The sequence below is a fragment of the Scyliorhinus torazame genome, chromosome 10 (genome assembly GCF_047496885.1).
Source record: "Scyliorhinus torazame isolate Kashiwa2021f chromosome 10, sScyTor2.1, whole genome shotgun sequence".
NCBI lineage: Eukaryota > Metazoa > Chordata > Chondrichthyes > Carcharhiniformes > Scyliorhinidae > Scyliorhinus > Scyliorhinus torazame.
In genome coordinates, this window is record NC_092716.1 from 184,691,494 (window position 1) to 184,710,031 (window position 18,538).

Here is an 18,538-nt window from a genome sequence, read left to right on the forward strand (position 1 = left end):
TTTTTGGCACTGCTGACCGGTCTGGACAGTGTTGCCCACGGCGCTGGCTGTGTTCCACGTGATGCCGGTGCTGGCCTCTTAACAGTAGCAGAATCAGTCCGGGTGCGGCGGCAGTTTTGCTGTCGTGGAACGCCACGAATTCTGCGTCGGCGTCAACACTTTGGGCTGGGTTCTCCTGCCCCGCCCACTGCAAGAACGCCACGGGGCCACGGGGCGGGCCGCATAGAACTCCATTGACCCAAGGTGGGTTCTCCGGTCGCTGGGCAGATGCGGCCAGAGAATCCCGCCCTCAGACTCAGAAATGGAGAATCCCGCCCCTTGTGCTTCATTTCACTGCCAAATAAGTAGAGGCTGCTGGGCAGGTTTCTTACTGTTTGGGTGTTGAACAAACCCATGGGTTTTACCTGCAAGGTGAGGCAGGGCTGTCTCCTTAGCAACACGTCACATGGAATCAGCAAGGTGATAATTAGTGACTGGATATTAATGTCTTATTCAAAGACGGGCAGTTTGTAAAATAAACCTGTTTCCATTTACCAAGCGTTAAATTGAGAGATCATCATGAGGTAAGTTTTATCTTTTGCAGTTATTGATAAAATGCCTACAGGTAAAATTTGAGATTTTGATCAAAGCAATTCCTGCTCCTGACACTGTGGGGATTCATCAACTCTCAGCAGTAAGGGCGTCATTGTTAATTTTTCCAAGCAAGGCGCAGTGAGCAGGTTCTAAAACTAAATTAAAGCGCAGAAGCTGGAAACTCAGTGGGCCAGACAGCGTCTGTGGTGAGACACATCCGTTTCCCCCCCCTGCAGCGTGTTGCCTGACCTGCTGAGCATTTCCAGCATTTTCTATTTAATATTTGTCGAAGCTTGAGCTGCTCCACAACAGCCATTGGCTCCAGATCCGCAGGCAGGTTCGCAATGTTTTCGGGAGAGAGCAGTGGGTTGGGATTTTCAAAGAGCCAGCAAGAAAACAATGAGCTAAATGGCCACTTTCTGTGCTGTGAGACTTTATGATTGTTGTGTCATATTCTGAAGACTTTGCAAAAGTAACAGCAAAGAACTTATAATAATTTTTAATTTCAGGTGCATACAACATTTGGAATTTTTAATAGATCTGCAAAACATGAGCTTGTTTTCCGACTGTAATTCCTCGCCCTTGGCTGGACCATGTGAAGTTCTGAGTCAGAATTTATTCCTTTTTAAAAAATAAATTTAGAGTCCCCAATTATTTTTTTTCCAATTAAGGGGCAATTTAGCGTGGCCAATCCACCTAACCTGCACATTTTTGGGTTGTGGGGGTGAAACCCACACAGACACGGGGAGAATGTGCAAACTCCACATGAGTCAGAATTTATTCCTATTGGTAGTTTGTTTCCTGTTGATTCCTCTAAAATGCGGTAAGTTACATATAACACATCTAAATCATAGAATCATAGAATTTACAGTGCAGAAGGAGGCCATTCGGCCCATCGAGTCTGCACCGGCTCTTGGAAAGAGCTCCCTACCCAAGGTCAACACGTCCACCCTATCCCAATAACCCAGTAACCCCACCCAACACTAAGGGCAATTTTGGACACTAAGGGTAATTTATCATGGCCAATCCACCTAACCTGCATATCTTTGGACTGTGGGAGGAAACCGGAGCACCCGGAGGAAACCCACGCACACACGGGGAGGATGTGCAGACTCCGCACAGACAGTGGCTCAAGCTGGAATCGAACCTGGGACCCTGGAGCTGTGAAACAATTGTGCTATCGACAGTGCTACCGTGCTGCCCACGTAAATCAGTAATCTACGGATAAAACTAAGAAATCCCACAACTAAATCTCGATAGTTCCATCACATCCAGCTGAGAACAATGGTGCAAAGCCAGGCAAACAAGAGGAGGAATCTATTCACAGCCATATTGAAGCTCATTCACAGTCATTTTGAAGCTCATTATGAGAATGCAAAAGTAATGTTTACCAGTGCAGGATGACTAAACCCAATGGGCTTTCTCCCAAGGTCCCACTTGTAACAGATTTCCACCCAACCCTGTTCACTTCACTTGACAGTAAAAAGTATCTGAGTGTTACGGTAAAGGCTCTGGAAGTTTACAACATTCCGGCTGTAGCATTGAAGTTCGGTGCTCCAGAGCTAGTCCTGCCTGCAGCCAAGCTGTTCCAGTACAACTTTTGTCTGAAACAGGCATTTTTGTACATTATTAAATGAATGGAATAAGGCGTTTCTAAATCTGGTTTTGACATGTGGGCGTCGTTTACAAGGCATATTTTGGCACTGATCCCAAATTACCCCGAGAAAGAAAATATATCAATTTTGATAGTGTCTTTCACAACCATAGGACCTCCCAAATCCTTTTGCAAAGACGGGCAGTTTGTAAAATAAACCTGTTTCCATTTACCAAGCGTTAAATTGAGAGATCATCATGAGGTAAGTTTTATCTTTTGCAGTTATTGATAAAATGCCTACAGGTAAAATTTGAGATTTTGATCAAAGCAATTCCTGCTCCTGACACTGTGGGGATTCATCAACTCTCAGCAGTAAGGGCGTCATTGTTAATTTTTCCAAGCAAGGCGCAGTGAGCAGGTTCTAAAACTAAATTAAAGCGCAGAAGCTGGAAACTCAGTGGGCCAGACAGCGTCTGTGGTGAGACACATCCGTTTCCCCCCCCTGCAGCGTGTTGCCTGACCTGCTGAGCATTTCCAGCATTTTCTATTTAATATTTGTCGAAGCTTGAGCTGCTCCACAACAGCCATTGGCTCCAGATCCGCAGGCAGGTTCGCAATGTTTTCGGGAGAGAGCAGTGGGTTGGGATTTTCAAAGAGCCAGCAAGAAAACAATGAGCTAAATGGCCACTTTCTGTGCTGTGAGACTTTATGATTGTTGTGTCATATTCTGAAGACTTTGCAAAAGTAACAGCAAAGAACTTATAATAATTTTTAATTTCAGGTGCATACAACATTTGGAATTTTTAATAGATCTGCAAAACATGAGCTTGTTTTCCGACTGTAATTCCTCGCCCTTGGCTGGACCATGTGAAGTTCTGAGTCAGAATTTATTCCTTTTTAAAAAATAAATTTAGAGTCCCCAATTATTTTTTTTCCAATTAAGGGGCAATTTAGCGTGGCCAATCCACCTAACCTGCACATTTTTGGGTTGTGGGGGTGAAACCCACACAGACACGGGGAGAATGTGCAAACTCCACATGAGTCAGAATTTATTCCTATTGGTAGTTTGTTTCCTGTTGATTCCTCTAAAATGCGGTAAGTTACATATAACACATCTAAATCATAGAATCATAGAATTTACAGTGCAGAAGGAGGCCATTCAGCCCATCGAGTCTGCACCGGCTCTTGGAAAGAGCTCCCTACCCAAGGTCAACACGTCCACCCTATCCCAATAACCCAGTAACCCCACCCAACACTAAGGGCAATTTTGGACACTAAGGGTAATTTATCATGGCCAATCCACCTAACCTGCATATCTTTGGACTGTGGGAGGAAACCGGAGCACCCGGAGGAAACCCACGCACACACGGGGAGGATGTGCAGACTCCGCACAGACAGTGGCTCAAGCTGGAATCGAACCTGGGACCCTGGAGCTGTGAAACAATTGTGCTATCGACAGTGCTACCGTGCTGCCCACGTAAATCAGTAATCTACGGATAAAACTAAGAAATCCCACAACTAAATCTCGATAGTTCCATCACATCCAGCTGAGAACAATGGTGCAAAGCCAGGCAAACAAGAGGAGGAATCTATTCACAGCCACATTGAAGCTCATTCACAGTCATTTTGAAGCTCATTATGAGAATGCAAAAGTAATGTTTACCAGTGCAGGATGACTAAACCCAATGGGCTTTCTCCCAAGGTCCCACTTGTAACAGATTTCCACCCAACCCTGTTCACTTCACTTGACAGTAAAAAGTATCTGAGTGTTACGGTAAAGGCTCTGGAAGTTTACAACATTCCGGCTGTAGCATTGAAGTTCGGTGCTCCAGAGCTAGTCCTGCCTGTAGCCAAGCTGTTCCAGTACAACTTTTGTCTGAAACAGGCATTTTTGTACATTATTAAATGAATGGAATAAGGCGTTTCTAAATCTGGTTTTGACATGTGGGCGTCGTTTACAAGGCATATTTTGGCACTGATCCCAAATTACCCCGAGAAAGAAAATATATCAATTTTGATGTGTCTTTCACAACCATAGGACCTCCCAAATCCTTTTGCAAAGACGGGCAGTTTGTAAAATAAACCTGTTTCCATTTACCAAGCGTTAAATTGAGAGATCATCATGAGGTAAGTTTTATCTTTTGCAGTTATTGATAAAATGCCTACAGGTAAAATTTGAGATTTTGATCAAAGCAATTCCTGCTCCTGACACTGTGGGAATTCATCAACTCTCAGCAGTAAGGGCGTCATTGTTAATTTTTCCAAGCAAGGCGCAGTGAGCAGGTTCTAAAACTAAATTAAAGCGCAGAAGCTGGAAACTCAGTGGGCCAGACAGCGTCTGTGGTGAGACACATCCGTTTCCCCCCCCTGCAGCGTGTTGCCTGACCTGCTGAGCATTTCCAGCATTTTCTATTTAATATTTGTCGAAGCTTGAGCTGCTCCACAACAGCCATTGGCTCCAGATCCGCAGGCAGGTTCGCAATGTTTTCGGGAGAGAGCAGTGGGTTGGGATTTTCAAAGAGCCAGCAAGAAAACAATGAGCTAAATGGCCACTTTCTGTGCTGTGAGACTTTATGATTGTTGTGTCATATTCTGAAGACTTTGCAAAAGTAACAGCAAAGAACTTATAATAATTTTTAATTTCAGGTGCATACAACATTTGGAATTTTTAATAGATCTGCAAAACATGAGCTTGTTTTCCGACTGTAATTCCTCGCCCTTGGCTGGACCATGTGAAGTTCTGAGTCAGAATTTATTCCTTTTTAAAAAATAAATTTAGAGTCCCCAATTATTTTTTTTCCAATTAAGGGGCAATTTAGCGTGGCCAATCCACCTAACCTGCACATTTTTGGGTTGTGGGGGTGAAACCCACACAGACACGGGGAGAATGTGCAGACTCCACATGAGTCAGAATTTATTCCTATTGGTAGTTTGTTTCCTGTTGATTCCTCTAAAATGCGGTAAGTTACATATAACACATCTAAATCATAGAATCATAGAATTTACAGTGCAGAAGGAGGCCATTCGGCCCATCGAGTCTGCACCGGTTCTTGGAAAGAGCTCCCTACCCAAGGTCAACACGTCCACCCTATCCCAATAACCCAGTAACCCCACCCAACACTAAGGGCAATTTTGGACACTAAGAGTAATTTATCATGGCCAATCCACCTAACCTGCATATCTTTGGACTGTGGGAGGAAACCGGAGCACCCGGAGGAAACCCACGCGCACACGGGGAGGATGTGCAGACTCCGCACAGACAGTGGCTCAAGCTGGAATCGAACCTGGGACCCTGGAGCTGTGAAACAATTGTGCTATCGACAGTGCTACCGTGCTGCCCACGTAAATCAGTAATCTACGGATAAAACTAAGAAATCCCACAACTAAATCTCGATAGTTCCATCACATCCAGCTGAGAACAATGGCGCAAAGCCAGGCAAACAAGAGGAGGAATCTATTCACAGCCATATTGAAGCTCATTCACAGCCATTTTGAAGCTCATTATGAGAATGCAAAAGTAATGTTTACCAGTGCAGGATGACTAAACCCAATGGGCTTTCTCCCAAGGTCCCACTTGTAACAGATTTCCACCCAACCCTGTTCACTTCACTTGACAGTAAAAAGTATCCGAGTGTTACGGTAAAGGCTCTGGAAGTTTACAACATTCCGGCTGTAGCATTGAAGTTCGGTGCTCCAGAGCTAGTCCTGCCTGTAGCCAAGCTGTTCCAGTACAGCTTTTGTCTGAAACAGGCATTTTTGTACATTATTAAATGAATGGAATAAGGCGTTTCTAAATCTGGTTTTGACATGTGGGCGTCGTTTACAAGGCATATTTTGGCACTGATCCCAAATTACCCCGAGAAAGAAAATATATCAATTTTGATAGTGTCTTTCACAACCATAGGACCTCCCAAATCCTTTTGCAGCCACTGAAGTATTTTGAAGTGTAGTCACTGCTTGTAATGTAGGAAAATGTGGCAGCTACTCTTTTCACACAGTAATCAGATATTCACCAGAGCATCTGTTTTTAATGATGTACTTGGCTATAAGCTTCTGCTCGGCGCTTCTGCGTTGTCGCGCGTCCTGAAGGCCGCCTTGGAGAACACTTACCTGTAGATCAGAGGCTGAATGCCCTTGACTGCTGAAGTGTTCCCCGACTGGAAGGGAACATTCCTGCCTGGTGATTGTCGCGCGATGTCCGTTCATTCGTTGTCGCAGCGCCTGCATGGTCTCGCCAATGTACCACGCTTCGGGACATCCTTTCCTGCAGCGTATGAGGTAGACAACATTGGCCGAGTCGCACGAGTATGTACCGCGTACCTGGTGGGTGGTGTTCTCACGTGTAATGGTGGTATCCACGTCGATGATCTGGCACGTCTTGCAGAGATTGCCATGGCAGGGTTGTGTGGTGTCGTGGTTACTGTTCTGAAGGCTGGGTAGTCAGCAAACTACAACGCCGAATCGCCGAGCAGAAACTTATAGCCAAGTTCCGCACACATGAGTGCGGCCTCAACCGGGACCTGGGATTCATGTCGCATTACATTCATCCCCTATCATCTGGCCTGCAAAATCCTACCAACTGTCCTGGCTTGACACACTTCACACCTCTTTAACCTGGGGTTACCCCATCTCTGGATCTGTAAAGATTTAATCACCTGCTAATGCTCGCATTCCAAGCATTGTCTGGCATCTTTGAATCTGTCTATATATATGTTTCTGGAACAGACCTCTTCATTCACCTGAGGAAGGAGCAGCGCTCCGAAAGTTAGTGACATCGAAACAAACCTGTTGGACTTTAACCTGATGTTGTAAGACTTCTTACTGTGCTCACCCCAGTCCAACACCGGCATCTCCACATCATGGCCTTTAATGATGTAGGTAGAGGAATAAATATCAGCCAGAACAAAATAACAACTTATTTTTATATTGTACATTTCATGGAATAAAACATCCCATGGCACTTCATAAATGTTATAAAACAAAGTATGACACTCTTTCAAGTCGAAAGACAGCAGAGCTTAGTCAGCATTTTGGCTCAGTGAGAATCTTTATCGAACTCATCAGAAATGGTAGCCTGCAGTGCATTGTGCCTCATGTCAGAGCCACATTGATGCACGGTCAATGACCACTAAAGCGAGGTTGCAGTCCAACTGAAGGCTTTAATAAGCTAGATGTTTCCCCCAGCAGCTCAGGTACGGAATGAAGGCTGCTGGGGCGGCTCGGGCTCTTATACCCCACCTTGCAGGGTGGAGCTACCATACAGCTTGACCAATAGGAAACATACAATATCTACCAATGGTGTTCCAGCATTACCAGGTACCGTAATACCTCTACACAGACTTCCACATTCACCCCCAATTAAAAAAGAGTCCAGCGGGGGAGGTGGCTTGATATGACAACATGGTAACGTGGTAGAAATTATAGTTATGGAGGTACCGTAATACCTCTGTACAACGTTTTGTAACTATTTACAGATTCATAATTAACTATACACTTTAAAATGAAGCAATCAGTCGATCGGGAGCCCTGGTCGTCCTCTGTGATCGTCGAAGCTTTGGTGGTGACTCCGGTGGAGGCTCGGGGGTCTGTGACTCCGGGAGCGTGGCCTCGATCTCTGTGGCAGCTTCAACACCCCTAGACGGCGATGGTGGAGAAAACAGTTGACCTGGGAAGGGAGCGTCTGCGGGGTGCATTGGTGGGTGGGGGGGCCGGCGGAAGGACCGATCCTCCTGTAAGGTGCACTGGTGGGAGGGAGGGTGGGACTGGTGGCTGGGGTGTGCGTGGGGATCTGGCGGGCGGCAGGTCTCATAGGGAGACCGTATCTTGACGGCCGTCGGGGCACGCCACGTAGGCGTACTGGGGGTTAGCGTGGAGAAGATGGTCCCTCGCGACCAACGGGTCCGACTTGTGCGCCCGCACGTGTTTTCGGAGCAGGATGGGTCCGGGAGCTGCCAGCCAGGTCGGGAGCGAGGTCCCAGAGGAGGACTTCCTGGCGAAGACAAGGAGGCGTTCGTGAGGTGTTTGGTTGGTCGTGGTACAAAGCAGTGACCAGATGGAGTGGTGGGCATCCGGGAGGACCTACTGCCAGCGGGAGATTGGGAGAATCCTGGACCGTAGGGCCAGTAGGACAGTCTTCCAAACCGTTCCGTTCTCCCTCTCTACCTGTCCGTTACCCCGGGGGTTGTAACTGGTCGTCCTGCTTGAGGTGATGCCCTTGATGAGCAGGAATTGACGCAGTTCGTCGCTCATAAAGGAGAACCCCCTATCACTATGTATGTAAGCGGGGAACCCGAACAGTGCAAAGATGCTATGGAGGGTCTTGATGACGGTGGTTGCGGTCATGTCGGAGCAGGGGATGGCGAATGGGAACCGGGAGTACTCGTCAATCACGTTCAGGAAGTACGTGTTGCGGTCGGTGGAGGGGAGGGGCCCTTTGAAGTCTATGCTGAGACGTTCAAAGGGACGGGAAGCCTTTACCAGGTGCGCTTTCTCTGGCCGGTAGAAGTGCGGTTTGCACACCGCGCAGATTTGGCTGTCCCTGGTGGTTGTCCTGATCTCCTCGATGGAGTAGGGCAGGTTGCGGGTCTTGATAAAGTGGAAAAAGCGAGTGACCCCCGGGTGGCAGATGTCCTCTTGGAGGGCTCGGAGGCGGTCCACTTGTGCGTTGGCACATGTGCTATGGGACAGGGCATCAGGAGGCTCGTTTTGCTTCTCGGGATGATACAAGATCTCGTAGTTGTAGGTGGAGAGTTCGATCCTCCACCGCAAGATCTTGTCGGTTTTTATCTTGCCCCGCTGTGCATTATCGAACATGAAAGCAACCGACCGTCTGTCAGTGAGGAGAGAGAATTTCCTGCTGGCCAGGTAATGCCTCCAATGTCGCACAGCTTCTACCATGGCCTGAGCCTCCTTTTCGACTGAGGAGTGGCGGATTTCGGAAGCATGAAGGGTACGTGAGAAGAAGGCCACGGGTCTGCCCGCTTGGTTGAGGGTGGCCGCCAGAGCTACGTCAGGCGCGTCGCTCTCGACCTGGAAGGGGAGGGACTCGTCGATGGCGTGAATCGTGGCCTTTGCAATGTCTGCTTTGATGCGGCTGAAGGCCTGGCGGGCCTCTATCGACAGGGGAAAAACTGTGGATTGGATCAGGGGACGAGCCTTGTCTGCATAGTTGGGGATCCACTGGGCATAGTAAGAGAAAAACCCGAGGCGGCGCTTCAGGGCCTTGGAGCAGTGAGGGAGGGGGAACTCCATAAGGGGGCGCATGCATTCAGGGTCGGGGCCTATAACTCCATTTCGCAATACGTAACCGAGGATGGCTAGGCGGTCGGTGCTGAACACGCATTTATCCTTGTTATACGTAAGGTTAAGGATCTTTGCGGTCTGGAGGAATTTTCGGAGGTTGGTGTCGTGGTCCTGCTGATCGTGGCCGCAGATGGTGACATTACTGAGATACGGGAATGTTGCCCGTAAACCGTACCGGTCAACCATTCGGTCCATCTCGCGCTGGAAGACCGAAACCCCATTGGTGACACCGAAGGGAACCCTTAAGGAGTGATAGAGCCGCCCATCTACCTCTAAGGCAGTGTATTTGCGGTCACTAGTGCAGATGGGGAGCTGGTGGAGGCGGACTTAAGATCCACCGTGCAGAAGACCCTGCAATGCGCGATCCTGTTTACCAGGTCGGATATGCGGGCGAGAGGGTACGCATCCAGCTGCGTAAACCTTTTGATGGTCTGACTGTAGTCGATGACCATCCTATGCTTCTCCCCGGTCTTTACCACCACTACTTGAGCTCTCCAGGGACTGTTGTTAGCTTCAATGACCCCTTCCCTCAGCAACCTTTGGACCTCTGACCTAATAAAGATCCGATCCTGTACACTGTACCATCTGCTCCTGGTGGCGACGGGTTTGCAATCCGGGGTGAGGTTCGTAAACAGGGAAGGCGGATCGACCTTGAGGGTCGCGAGGCCGCAGACAGTGAGACTTTGGAGATTACACTGGAAGTCTAAACCCAGGAGTGTGGCCGCGCAGAGGTGGGAAGGACGTAGAGCCGGTAGTTTTTAAACTCCCTTCCCTGGACTGTGAGGTTTGCTACACAAAACTCCTTTATCTCTACTGAGTGGGAACCGGAGGCCAGGGAGATTTAAAAAAATATATATATTTTATTGAAATTTTTTTCCCTGAGCAACATTTTTCCCGCTTACAAAACAAGCGAAACGATAACAGTAACAAAACAGAAATTTTTAAACTTTTTAACAATAATAATAATAGTAGTAATAATATACAAGTAACAAAACCTCGTACTCTATTGACCTATACTCAACTGCCTCCCCCCTCCCCCCCCCCCCCCCCCCCTCCCCCCTGGGTTGCTGCTGCTGGTCATCCGTCTTCCCTCTAACGTTCCTCTAGGTAGTCGAGAAATGGCTGCCACCGCCTGGTGAACCCTTGAGCCGATCCTCTCAGGGCAAACTTTATCTGCTCCAGTTTAATAAACCCCGCCATATCGTTTACCCAGGCCTCCAGTCCGGGGGGGTTTCGCCTCCTTCCACATGAGTAGGATCCTGCGCCGGGCTACGAGGGACGCAAAGGCCACGACATCGGCCTCTTTCGCCTCCTGCACTCCCGGCTCTTCCGCAACTCCAAATAGAGCTAACCCCCAGCCTGGTTTGACCCGGGCCTTCACCACCTGCGAAATCACTCCCGTCACTCCCTTCCAATACCCTTCCAGTGCCGGGCACGCCCAAAACATATGTGCATGGTTTGCCGGGCTTCCGCCACACCTCCCACATTTGTCCTCCACTCCAAAGAACCTGCTCAGTCTTGCCCCCGTTATGTGTGCTCTATGTAGCACCTTAAATTGAATCAGGCTAAGCCTGGCGCATGAGGAAGAGGAATTTACCCTGCTTAGGGCATCAGCCCACATACCCTCCTCTATCTCCTCCCCTAATTCTTCTTCCCACTTTCTTTTTAGTTCGCCCACCGACTCCTCCCCCTCTTCCCTCATCTCTCTATAAATCTCTGACACCCTGCCCTCTCCGACCCACGCCCCTGAAAGCACCCTGTCCTGTATCCCCTGTGTCGGGAGCCGCGGAAATTCCCTCACCTGTTGTCTAGTAAACGCCCTCACCTGCATATATCTCAAGAAATTCCCCCGGGGTAACTTATACTTTTCCTCCAGTGCTCCCAAGCTCGCAAAAGTCCCATCTATGAATAAATCTCCCACCTTCCTAATTCCCAACTGGTACCAGCTTTGAAATCCTCCATCCATTCTTCCTGGGGCGAACCTATGGTTGTTCCTGATAGGGGACCACATCAGGGCTCCCCGCACCCCTCTCTGTCGCCTCCACTGTCCTCATATGTTCAGTGTTGCCGCCACCACCGGGTTCGTGGTGTACTTTTTCGGTGAGAACGGTAGCGGCGCCGTCACCAGCGCCTCTAGACTCGTCCCTTTACAGGACCTTCTCTCCAGCCTTTTCCACGCCGCTCCCCCACCCTCCATCATCCATCTACGTATCATTGCCACATTGGCGGCCCAATAATAATCTCCCAAGTTCGGTAGTGCCAGTCCTCCTCTGTCCCTACTGCGCTGAAGGAACCCCCTCCTTACTCTCGGAACTTTCCCTGCCCACACAAAGCTCGTAATGCTCCTATCTATTTTATTAAAAAAGGTCCTGGTGATTAAAATAGGGAGACATTGAAATACAAATAAGAACCTCGGGAGGACCATCATCTTAATTGCTTGCACCCTGCCCGCCAGCGATAAAGGCTGCATGTCCCACCTCTTAAAGTCCTCCTCCATTTGTTCTACCAGCCGTGTCAGATTAAGTCTGTGCAAGGTTCCCCAGCTCCTAGCGATTTGAATCCCCAAGTATCGGAAGTTTCTTTCCACTTTCCTTAGCGGTAAGCCTTCTATCTCTCTACTCTGGTCCCCTGGATGTATCACATATAATTCACTCTTCCCCATGTTTAACCTATACCCCGAAAATTCCCCGAACCTCCTCAAGATTCGCATAACCTCTATCATCCCCCCCGCTGGGTCCGACACGTATAGCAATAGGTCATCCGCGTATAACGAAACTCGGTGTTCTTCTCCCCCTCTAGTCGCCCCTCTCCATTTCCTGGAGTCTCTCAGCGCCATGGCCAGAGGTTCAATTGCCAGCGCAAACAACAATGGAGACAGCGGGCATCCCTGTCTTGTTCCCCTATATAATCGGAAATACTCCGATCTATGTCGACCTGTAACTACGCTTGCCGTCGGTGCCCCATAAAGTAGTCTAACCCAGCGAATAAATCCGTTCCCAAACCCAAACCTCCTTAACACTTCCCATAAATATGCCTTCTCTGCGTCCATTGCCGCCACTATCTCTGCCTCCCCCTCCACTGAGGGCATCATTATCACCCCTAATAGCCGTCGCACGTTAACATTCAATTGTCTCCCTTTTACGAACCCTGTCTGGTCTTCGTGCACCACCCCTGGGACACAGCCCTCTATCCTCGATGCCAGCACCTTTGCTAGCAGTTTGGCGTCCACGTTTAATAGTGAAATCGGTCTATAGGACCCACACTGCATCGGATCTTTGTCCCTCTTCAAAATTAGCGATATCGTCGCCTCCGACATTGTCGGGGGTAGTGTCCCCCCTTCCCTGGCCTCATTGAATGTCCTCGCCAACAACGGGGCCAACAAGTCCACATATTTTCTGTAGAATTCCACCAGGAACCCGTCTGGCCCCGGGGCCTTCCCTGCTTGCATGCTTCCCAGTCCCTTAATAACCTCATCCACCTCAATCGGCGCCCCCAGGCCTGCCACCGCCTGCTCCTCCACTTTTGGGAACCTCAGCTGGTCCAGGAACTGCCGCATCCCCTCCTCTCCCTCTGGGGGCTGAGACCTATAGTTCTTCATAAAAGGTTGTAGCGCACAAAGACTCCGAGAGACGAATAGAGTGAAGTCGATGAGGCTTTATTAAGCGTGACTGTTTCCCCCGCAGTTCAGTAGTAGACTACCTGCGGGGGAGGGCTCCAGGTACTTATACTCCGCCTTCAGGGCGGAGCTAGAGGTCAACGTCCAACCAGGACCCGGGATCTGTCAGCCAATGACATCATGGCTTCACAGTCCCACATGACCCCTAATGCATACTACCACATTCACCCCTTGTTAAAAATGAACCCGGCGGGGTGATGCTTCCCATGGTGGTAAGGGTTTACAAGGCTGGTCCTGGGAGGAAAACTTTCAATATAACAGTATGTACAAGGTTTTTTTTGTTTTGTTTCAACTATTTACAGCAATCGTCAGGAAAAGACAAAATGTTCTCGTTAGAAGTCCACATTGTACTGTTAGATCGACGCCACGAGTCGGTCGGGCGGTCTGGTCGTCCGTGTCGATCGCCTCGGCCCCGGTGGTGGTGGTGCTTGTTCTGGTGTTGTCTTCTCTGGGAGCCTTACGGTTTCAGCTTGGGCTTTATTCCTGGTCGGGCCTGGGAGGAGGACTGATCCTCCTGGGAAGGGGGCGGTCGCGGGGTGCGGCGGTGGCAGGAAGGGGGGGGGTTGGGTGATTGGTGTCGGGGGGGTGTGTGTGTTGCCGGCGGGCGCCAGATCTCGCAGAGAGACCGTGTCCTGTCGGCCGTCGGGGTACTCCACGTAGGCGTACTGCGAGTTCGCGTGAAGGAGGTGAACCCTTTCGACCAACGGGTCCGACTTGTGCGCCCGCACGTGCTTTCGGAGCAAGATGGGTCCTGGGGCCGCCAGCCAGGTCGGCAGCGACGTTCCAGAGGAGGACTTCCTGGGAAAGACAAGGAGGCGCTCATGAGGCGTTTGGTTAGTGCTAGTACACAGTAGTGACCGGATGGAGTGGAGGGCGTCCGGGAGGACCTCCTGCCACCGGGAAACTGGGAGGTCCTTGGACCGTAGGGCCAGTAGGACGGTCTTCCAGACCGTGCCGTTCTCCCTCTCTACTTGCCCGTTCCCCCGGGGGTTGTAGCTGGTCATCCTGATCGAGGCTATCCCGTTGCTGAGCAGGAACTGGCGCAGCTCGTCACTCATGAAAGAGGACCCCCTGTCGCTGTGGACGTATGCGGGGCAACCGAACAGTGTGAATATGGTGTTCAGGGCTTTAATGACTGTGGCCGCGGTCATGTCAGAACAGGGGATGGCGAATGGGAAGCGGGAGTACTCGTCCACCACATTAAGGAAGTATACGTTGCGGTCGGTGGAGGGGAGGGGTCCTTTGAAGTCCAGACTAAGGCGTTCAAAGGGGCGGGAAGCCTTAATCAGGTGCACACCATCCGGCCTGAAAAAATGCGGTTTGCACTCTGCGCAGATGTGGCAGTTCCTTGTGACTGTACGGACCTCCTCGAAGGAGTATGGGAGGTTGCGGGACTTGATAAAGTGGAAAAACCGAGTGACCCCCGGGTGGCAGAGGTCCTCGTGGAGGGTTTGGAGGCGGTTAATTTGTGCGTTGGCACATGTGCCGCGGGATAGGGCATCGGACGGCTCGTTCAGCTTTCCGGGACGATACAAGATCTCGTAGTTGAAGGTGGAGAGCTCGATCCTCCACCTTAAGATCTTGTCGTTTTTGATTTTGCCCCGCTGTGCATTATCGAACATGAAGGCTACCGACCGTTGGTCGGTGAGGAGAGTGAATCTCCTACCGGCCAGGTAATGCCTCCAATGTCGCACAGCTTCCACTATGGCTTGGGCTTCCTTTTCCACTGAGGAGTGGCGGATTTCTGAAGCGTGGAGGGTTCGGGAGAAAAAGGCCACGGGTCTGCCCGCTTGGTTAAGGGTGGCCGCTAGAGCTACGTCGGAGGCGTCGCTCTCGACCTGGAAGGGGAGGGACTCGTCGATGGCGCGCATCGTGGCCTTTGCGATATCCGCTTTGATGCGGCTGAAGGCCTGGCAAGCCTCTGTCGACAGAGGGAAGGTCGTGGTCTGTATTAGAGGGCGGGCCTTGTCTGCGTACTGGGGGACCCACTGGGCGTAGTATGAAAAGAACCCCAGGCAGCGTTTCAGGGCTTTTGAGCAGTGTGGGAGGGGAAATTCCATGAGGGCGTGCATACGTTCGGGATCGGGGCCTATTATCCCATTGCGCACTACGTAGCCCAGGATGGCTAGCCGGTTGGTGATAAAAACGCACTTGTCCTCGTTGTACGTGAGGTTCAAGGCTTTAGCGGTCTGGAGGAATTTTTGGAGGTTGGCGTCGTGGTCCTGCTGGTCGTGGCCGCAGATGGTTACATTGTCGAGATACGGGAACGTGGCCCGCAACCCGTGTTGATCAACCATTCGGTCCATCTCTCGTTGGAAGACCGAGACCCCGTTTGTGACGCCAAATGGGACCCTTAGGAAATGGTATAATCGCCCGTCTGCCTCGAAGGCTGTACTTGCGGTCACTTGGGCGGATGGGGAGCTGATGGTAGGCGGACGTGAGGTCCACGGTGGAGAAGACTTTATATTGGGCAATCCGATTGACCATGTCGGATATGCGGGGGAGAGGGTACGCGTCTAGTTGTGTGTACCTGTTGATGGTCTGGCTATAGTCTATGACCATCCTTTGCTTCTCCCCTGTCTTCACTACTACCACTTGTGCTCTCCAGGGACTATTGCTGGCCTGGATTATGCCTTCCTTTAGTAGCCGCTGGACTTTGGACCGAATGAAGGTCCGGTCCTTGGCGCTGTACCGTCTGCTCCTAGTGGCGACGGGTTTGCAATCCGGGGTGAGGTTCGCAAACAAGGACGGGGGTTGCACCTTGAGGGTTGCGAGGCCGCAGATAGTGAGTGGGGGTATTGGGCCGCCGAATTTGAAGGTAAGGCTCTGTAGATTGCACTGGAAGTCTAATCCCAGTAATGTGGGGGCACAGAGTTGGGGAAGGACGTGGAGACTGTAGTTTTTGAACTCCCTCTCCTGCACCGTTAGGGTAACTATGCAGAAACCTTTGATCTGTACGGAGTGGGATCCTGCAGCTAGGGAAATCTTTTGTGCGCTGGGATGGGTGGTCAAGGAACAGCGTCTTACCGTGTCGGGGTGGATAAAGCTCTCCGTGCTCCCGGAGTCGACTAGGCATGGTGTCTCGTGCCCGTTTATCAGCACCGTTGTCGTCGTCGTCTGGAGTGTCCGGGGCCGAGCTTGGTCCAGCGTTATTGAAGCGAGACGTGGTTGTAGTAGTGGAGCGTCGTCTTCGAACCCCGTGGAGCCGTCGACACTGGGGTCCGTTGTTGCCGTCCAAGATGGCGTCGGGGATGAACAAAATGGCTGCCCCCATGCATCGCACATGGCTGGGGGGTCACAAGATGGCGGCGGGGGTGGACAAAATGGCCGCCCCCATGCGTCGTACAGGTCTGGGGTGGTCCAAGATGGCGGCGCCCTTCCTCCCCTCGTGGTGGCCGGGACCCAAAATGGCGGCGTCTGCGGGTCGCACATGGGGCGCCGGGGGGGGTTGGGGAGCGTTAGGAACGCGCGGGGCTCCCTCATCTCTGGGGACAGCGGTGGTCGGGACCCAAAGTGGTAGCGCCGGCGGGTCATACATGGGGCGCGGGGGGGGGCGGTTGGGGAGCGTAAGCGGCGTGCAGGGCTCCCTGTTCTCCCGGGACCGCGGCGGTCGGAACCCAGAGTGGCTGCGCCTGCGGGTCGTACATGGGGCGCTGGGGGGGTTGGGGAGCGTAAGCAGCGTGCAGGGCTCCCTGTTCTCCCGGGACAGCGGCGACCTCGCGGGACCGGCACACAACCGCGAAATGGCCCTTTTTCCCGCAGCTCTTGCAGATCGCTGCGCGGGCCGGGCAGCGCTGCCGGGGGTGTTTTGCCAGGCCGCAGAAATAGCAGCGGGCGCCCCCGGTGCGACTTGGTGTTTGGACCGCGCAAGCCTGTGGGGTGTCCGGTGGGGGGGGGGGGTGGGTTTGTCGCGACGGGTACGTACGGAGCCCAATTACGCGGGTAATTACGTGCGGCCACGTCTAGGGAGGCTGCTAGGGCCCGTGCCTCTGAGAGTCCTAGCGACTCTTTTTCTAGAAGTCTTTGGCGGATTTGGGAGGAGTTCATACCTGCCACAAAAGCATCGCGCATTAACATGTCCGTGTGTTCATTTGCGTTCACCGACGGGCAGCTGCAGGCTCGTCCCAAAATTAGTGGCGCGGCGTAGAATTCATCTATCGATTCTCCGGGACTTTGCCATCTCGTTGCGAGTTGATAGCGAGCGTAGATCTGGTTTACTGGGCGGACATAGAGACTTTTCAGTGCTGCGAACGCCGTCTGGAAATCCTCTGCCTCTTCGATGAAAGAGAAAATCTCCGTGCTTAACCTCGAGTGCAGGACCTGTAGTTTTTGGTCTTCTGTGACCCGGCCGGTGGCCGTTCTGAGGTAGGCCTCGAAACAAGTCTGCCAATGCTTGAAAGCTGCTGCCGCGTTCACTGCGTGGGGGCTGATCCTCAGGCATTCCGGGATGATCCTGAGCTCCATAGTCCTTTTTAGGCACGCTTAATAAATTGTAGCGCACAAAGACTCCGAGAGACGAATAGAGTGAAGTCGATGAGGCTTTATTAAGCATGACTGTTTCCCCCGCAGTTCAGTAGTAGACTACCTGCGGGGGAGGGCTCCAGGTACTTATACTCCGCCTTCAGGGCGGAGCTAGAGGTCAACGTCCAACCAGGACCCGGGATCTGTCAGCCAATGACATCATGGCTTCACAGTCCCACATGACCCCTAATGCATACTACCACAAAGGTCTTAAACACCTCATTTATCTTTCCTGCCCTTCGCACGGTGTCTCCCCTTTCTTCCCTAATTCCTCCTATCTCCCTCGCTGCTGCCCTCTTTCGCAGTTGGTGCGCCAACAGGCGACTAGCCTTTTCCCCATATTCATACCTCCTCCCCTGTGCCTTCCTCCACAGTACCTCCGCCTTTCTGGTGGTCAGAAGGTCAAACTCGGTCTGGAGTCGTCTCCTCTCCCTGTACAGCTCCTCCTCCGGGGTCTCTGCAAATTCCCTGTCCACCCTTAAAATCTCCCCCAGTAATCTATCCCTTTCCTTGGCCTCTGTTTTCCTTTTGTGGGCCCCAATAGAAATCAGCTCTCCTCTGACCACCACTTTTAGTGCTTCCCAGACCACTCCCACAGGGACCTCGCCGTCGTCATTGACCGCCAGGTATCTCTCGATACACCCCCTCACTCTTGCACACACTCCCTCATCTGTCATCAGTCCCACATCTAATCGCCAGAGTGTTCTCTGCTCCCTGTCCTCTCCTACTTCCAGGTCCACCCAATGTGGGGCATGATCCGAAACCGCTATGGCTGAGTATTCAGCTTCTTCCACCCTAGAGATCAACGACCTTCCTAGAACAAAAAAATCTATCCGGGAGGACACTTTATGGACGTGGGAGAAGAAGGAATA

At 51.3% G+C, this 18,538-nt stretch overlaps 1 protein-coding gene across 2 annotated transcripts in view; it reads left to right on the plus strand.

Moving 5' to 3' along the window:
* The first annotated feature begins 398 nt into the window (after positions 1-398).
* LOC140384906 (uncharacterized oxidoreductase YjmC-like) overlaps positions 399-18,538 on the plus strand; it is a 108,736-nt gene continuing 90,596 nt past the window's right edge. The window contains exon 1 of one of the 2 annotated variants that reach the window (XM_072466822.1): positions 399-563. In XM_072466822.1, coding sequence (XP_072322923.1) covers positions 559-563 — 5 coding nt within the window. In that variant the 5' untranslated portion in view covers positions 399-558. Of the gene's footprint in view, positions 564-4,158; positions 4,295-18,538 lie in introns of those variants that run through there. The other variant, XM_072466821.1, reaches the window with a different exon arrangement.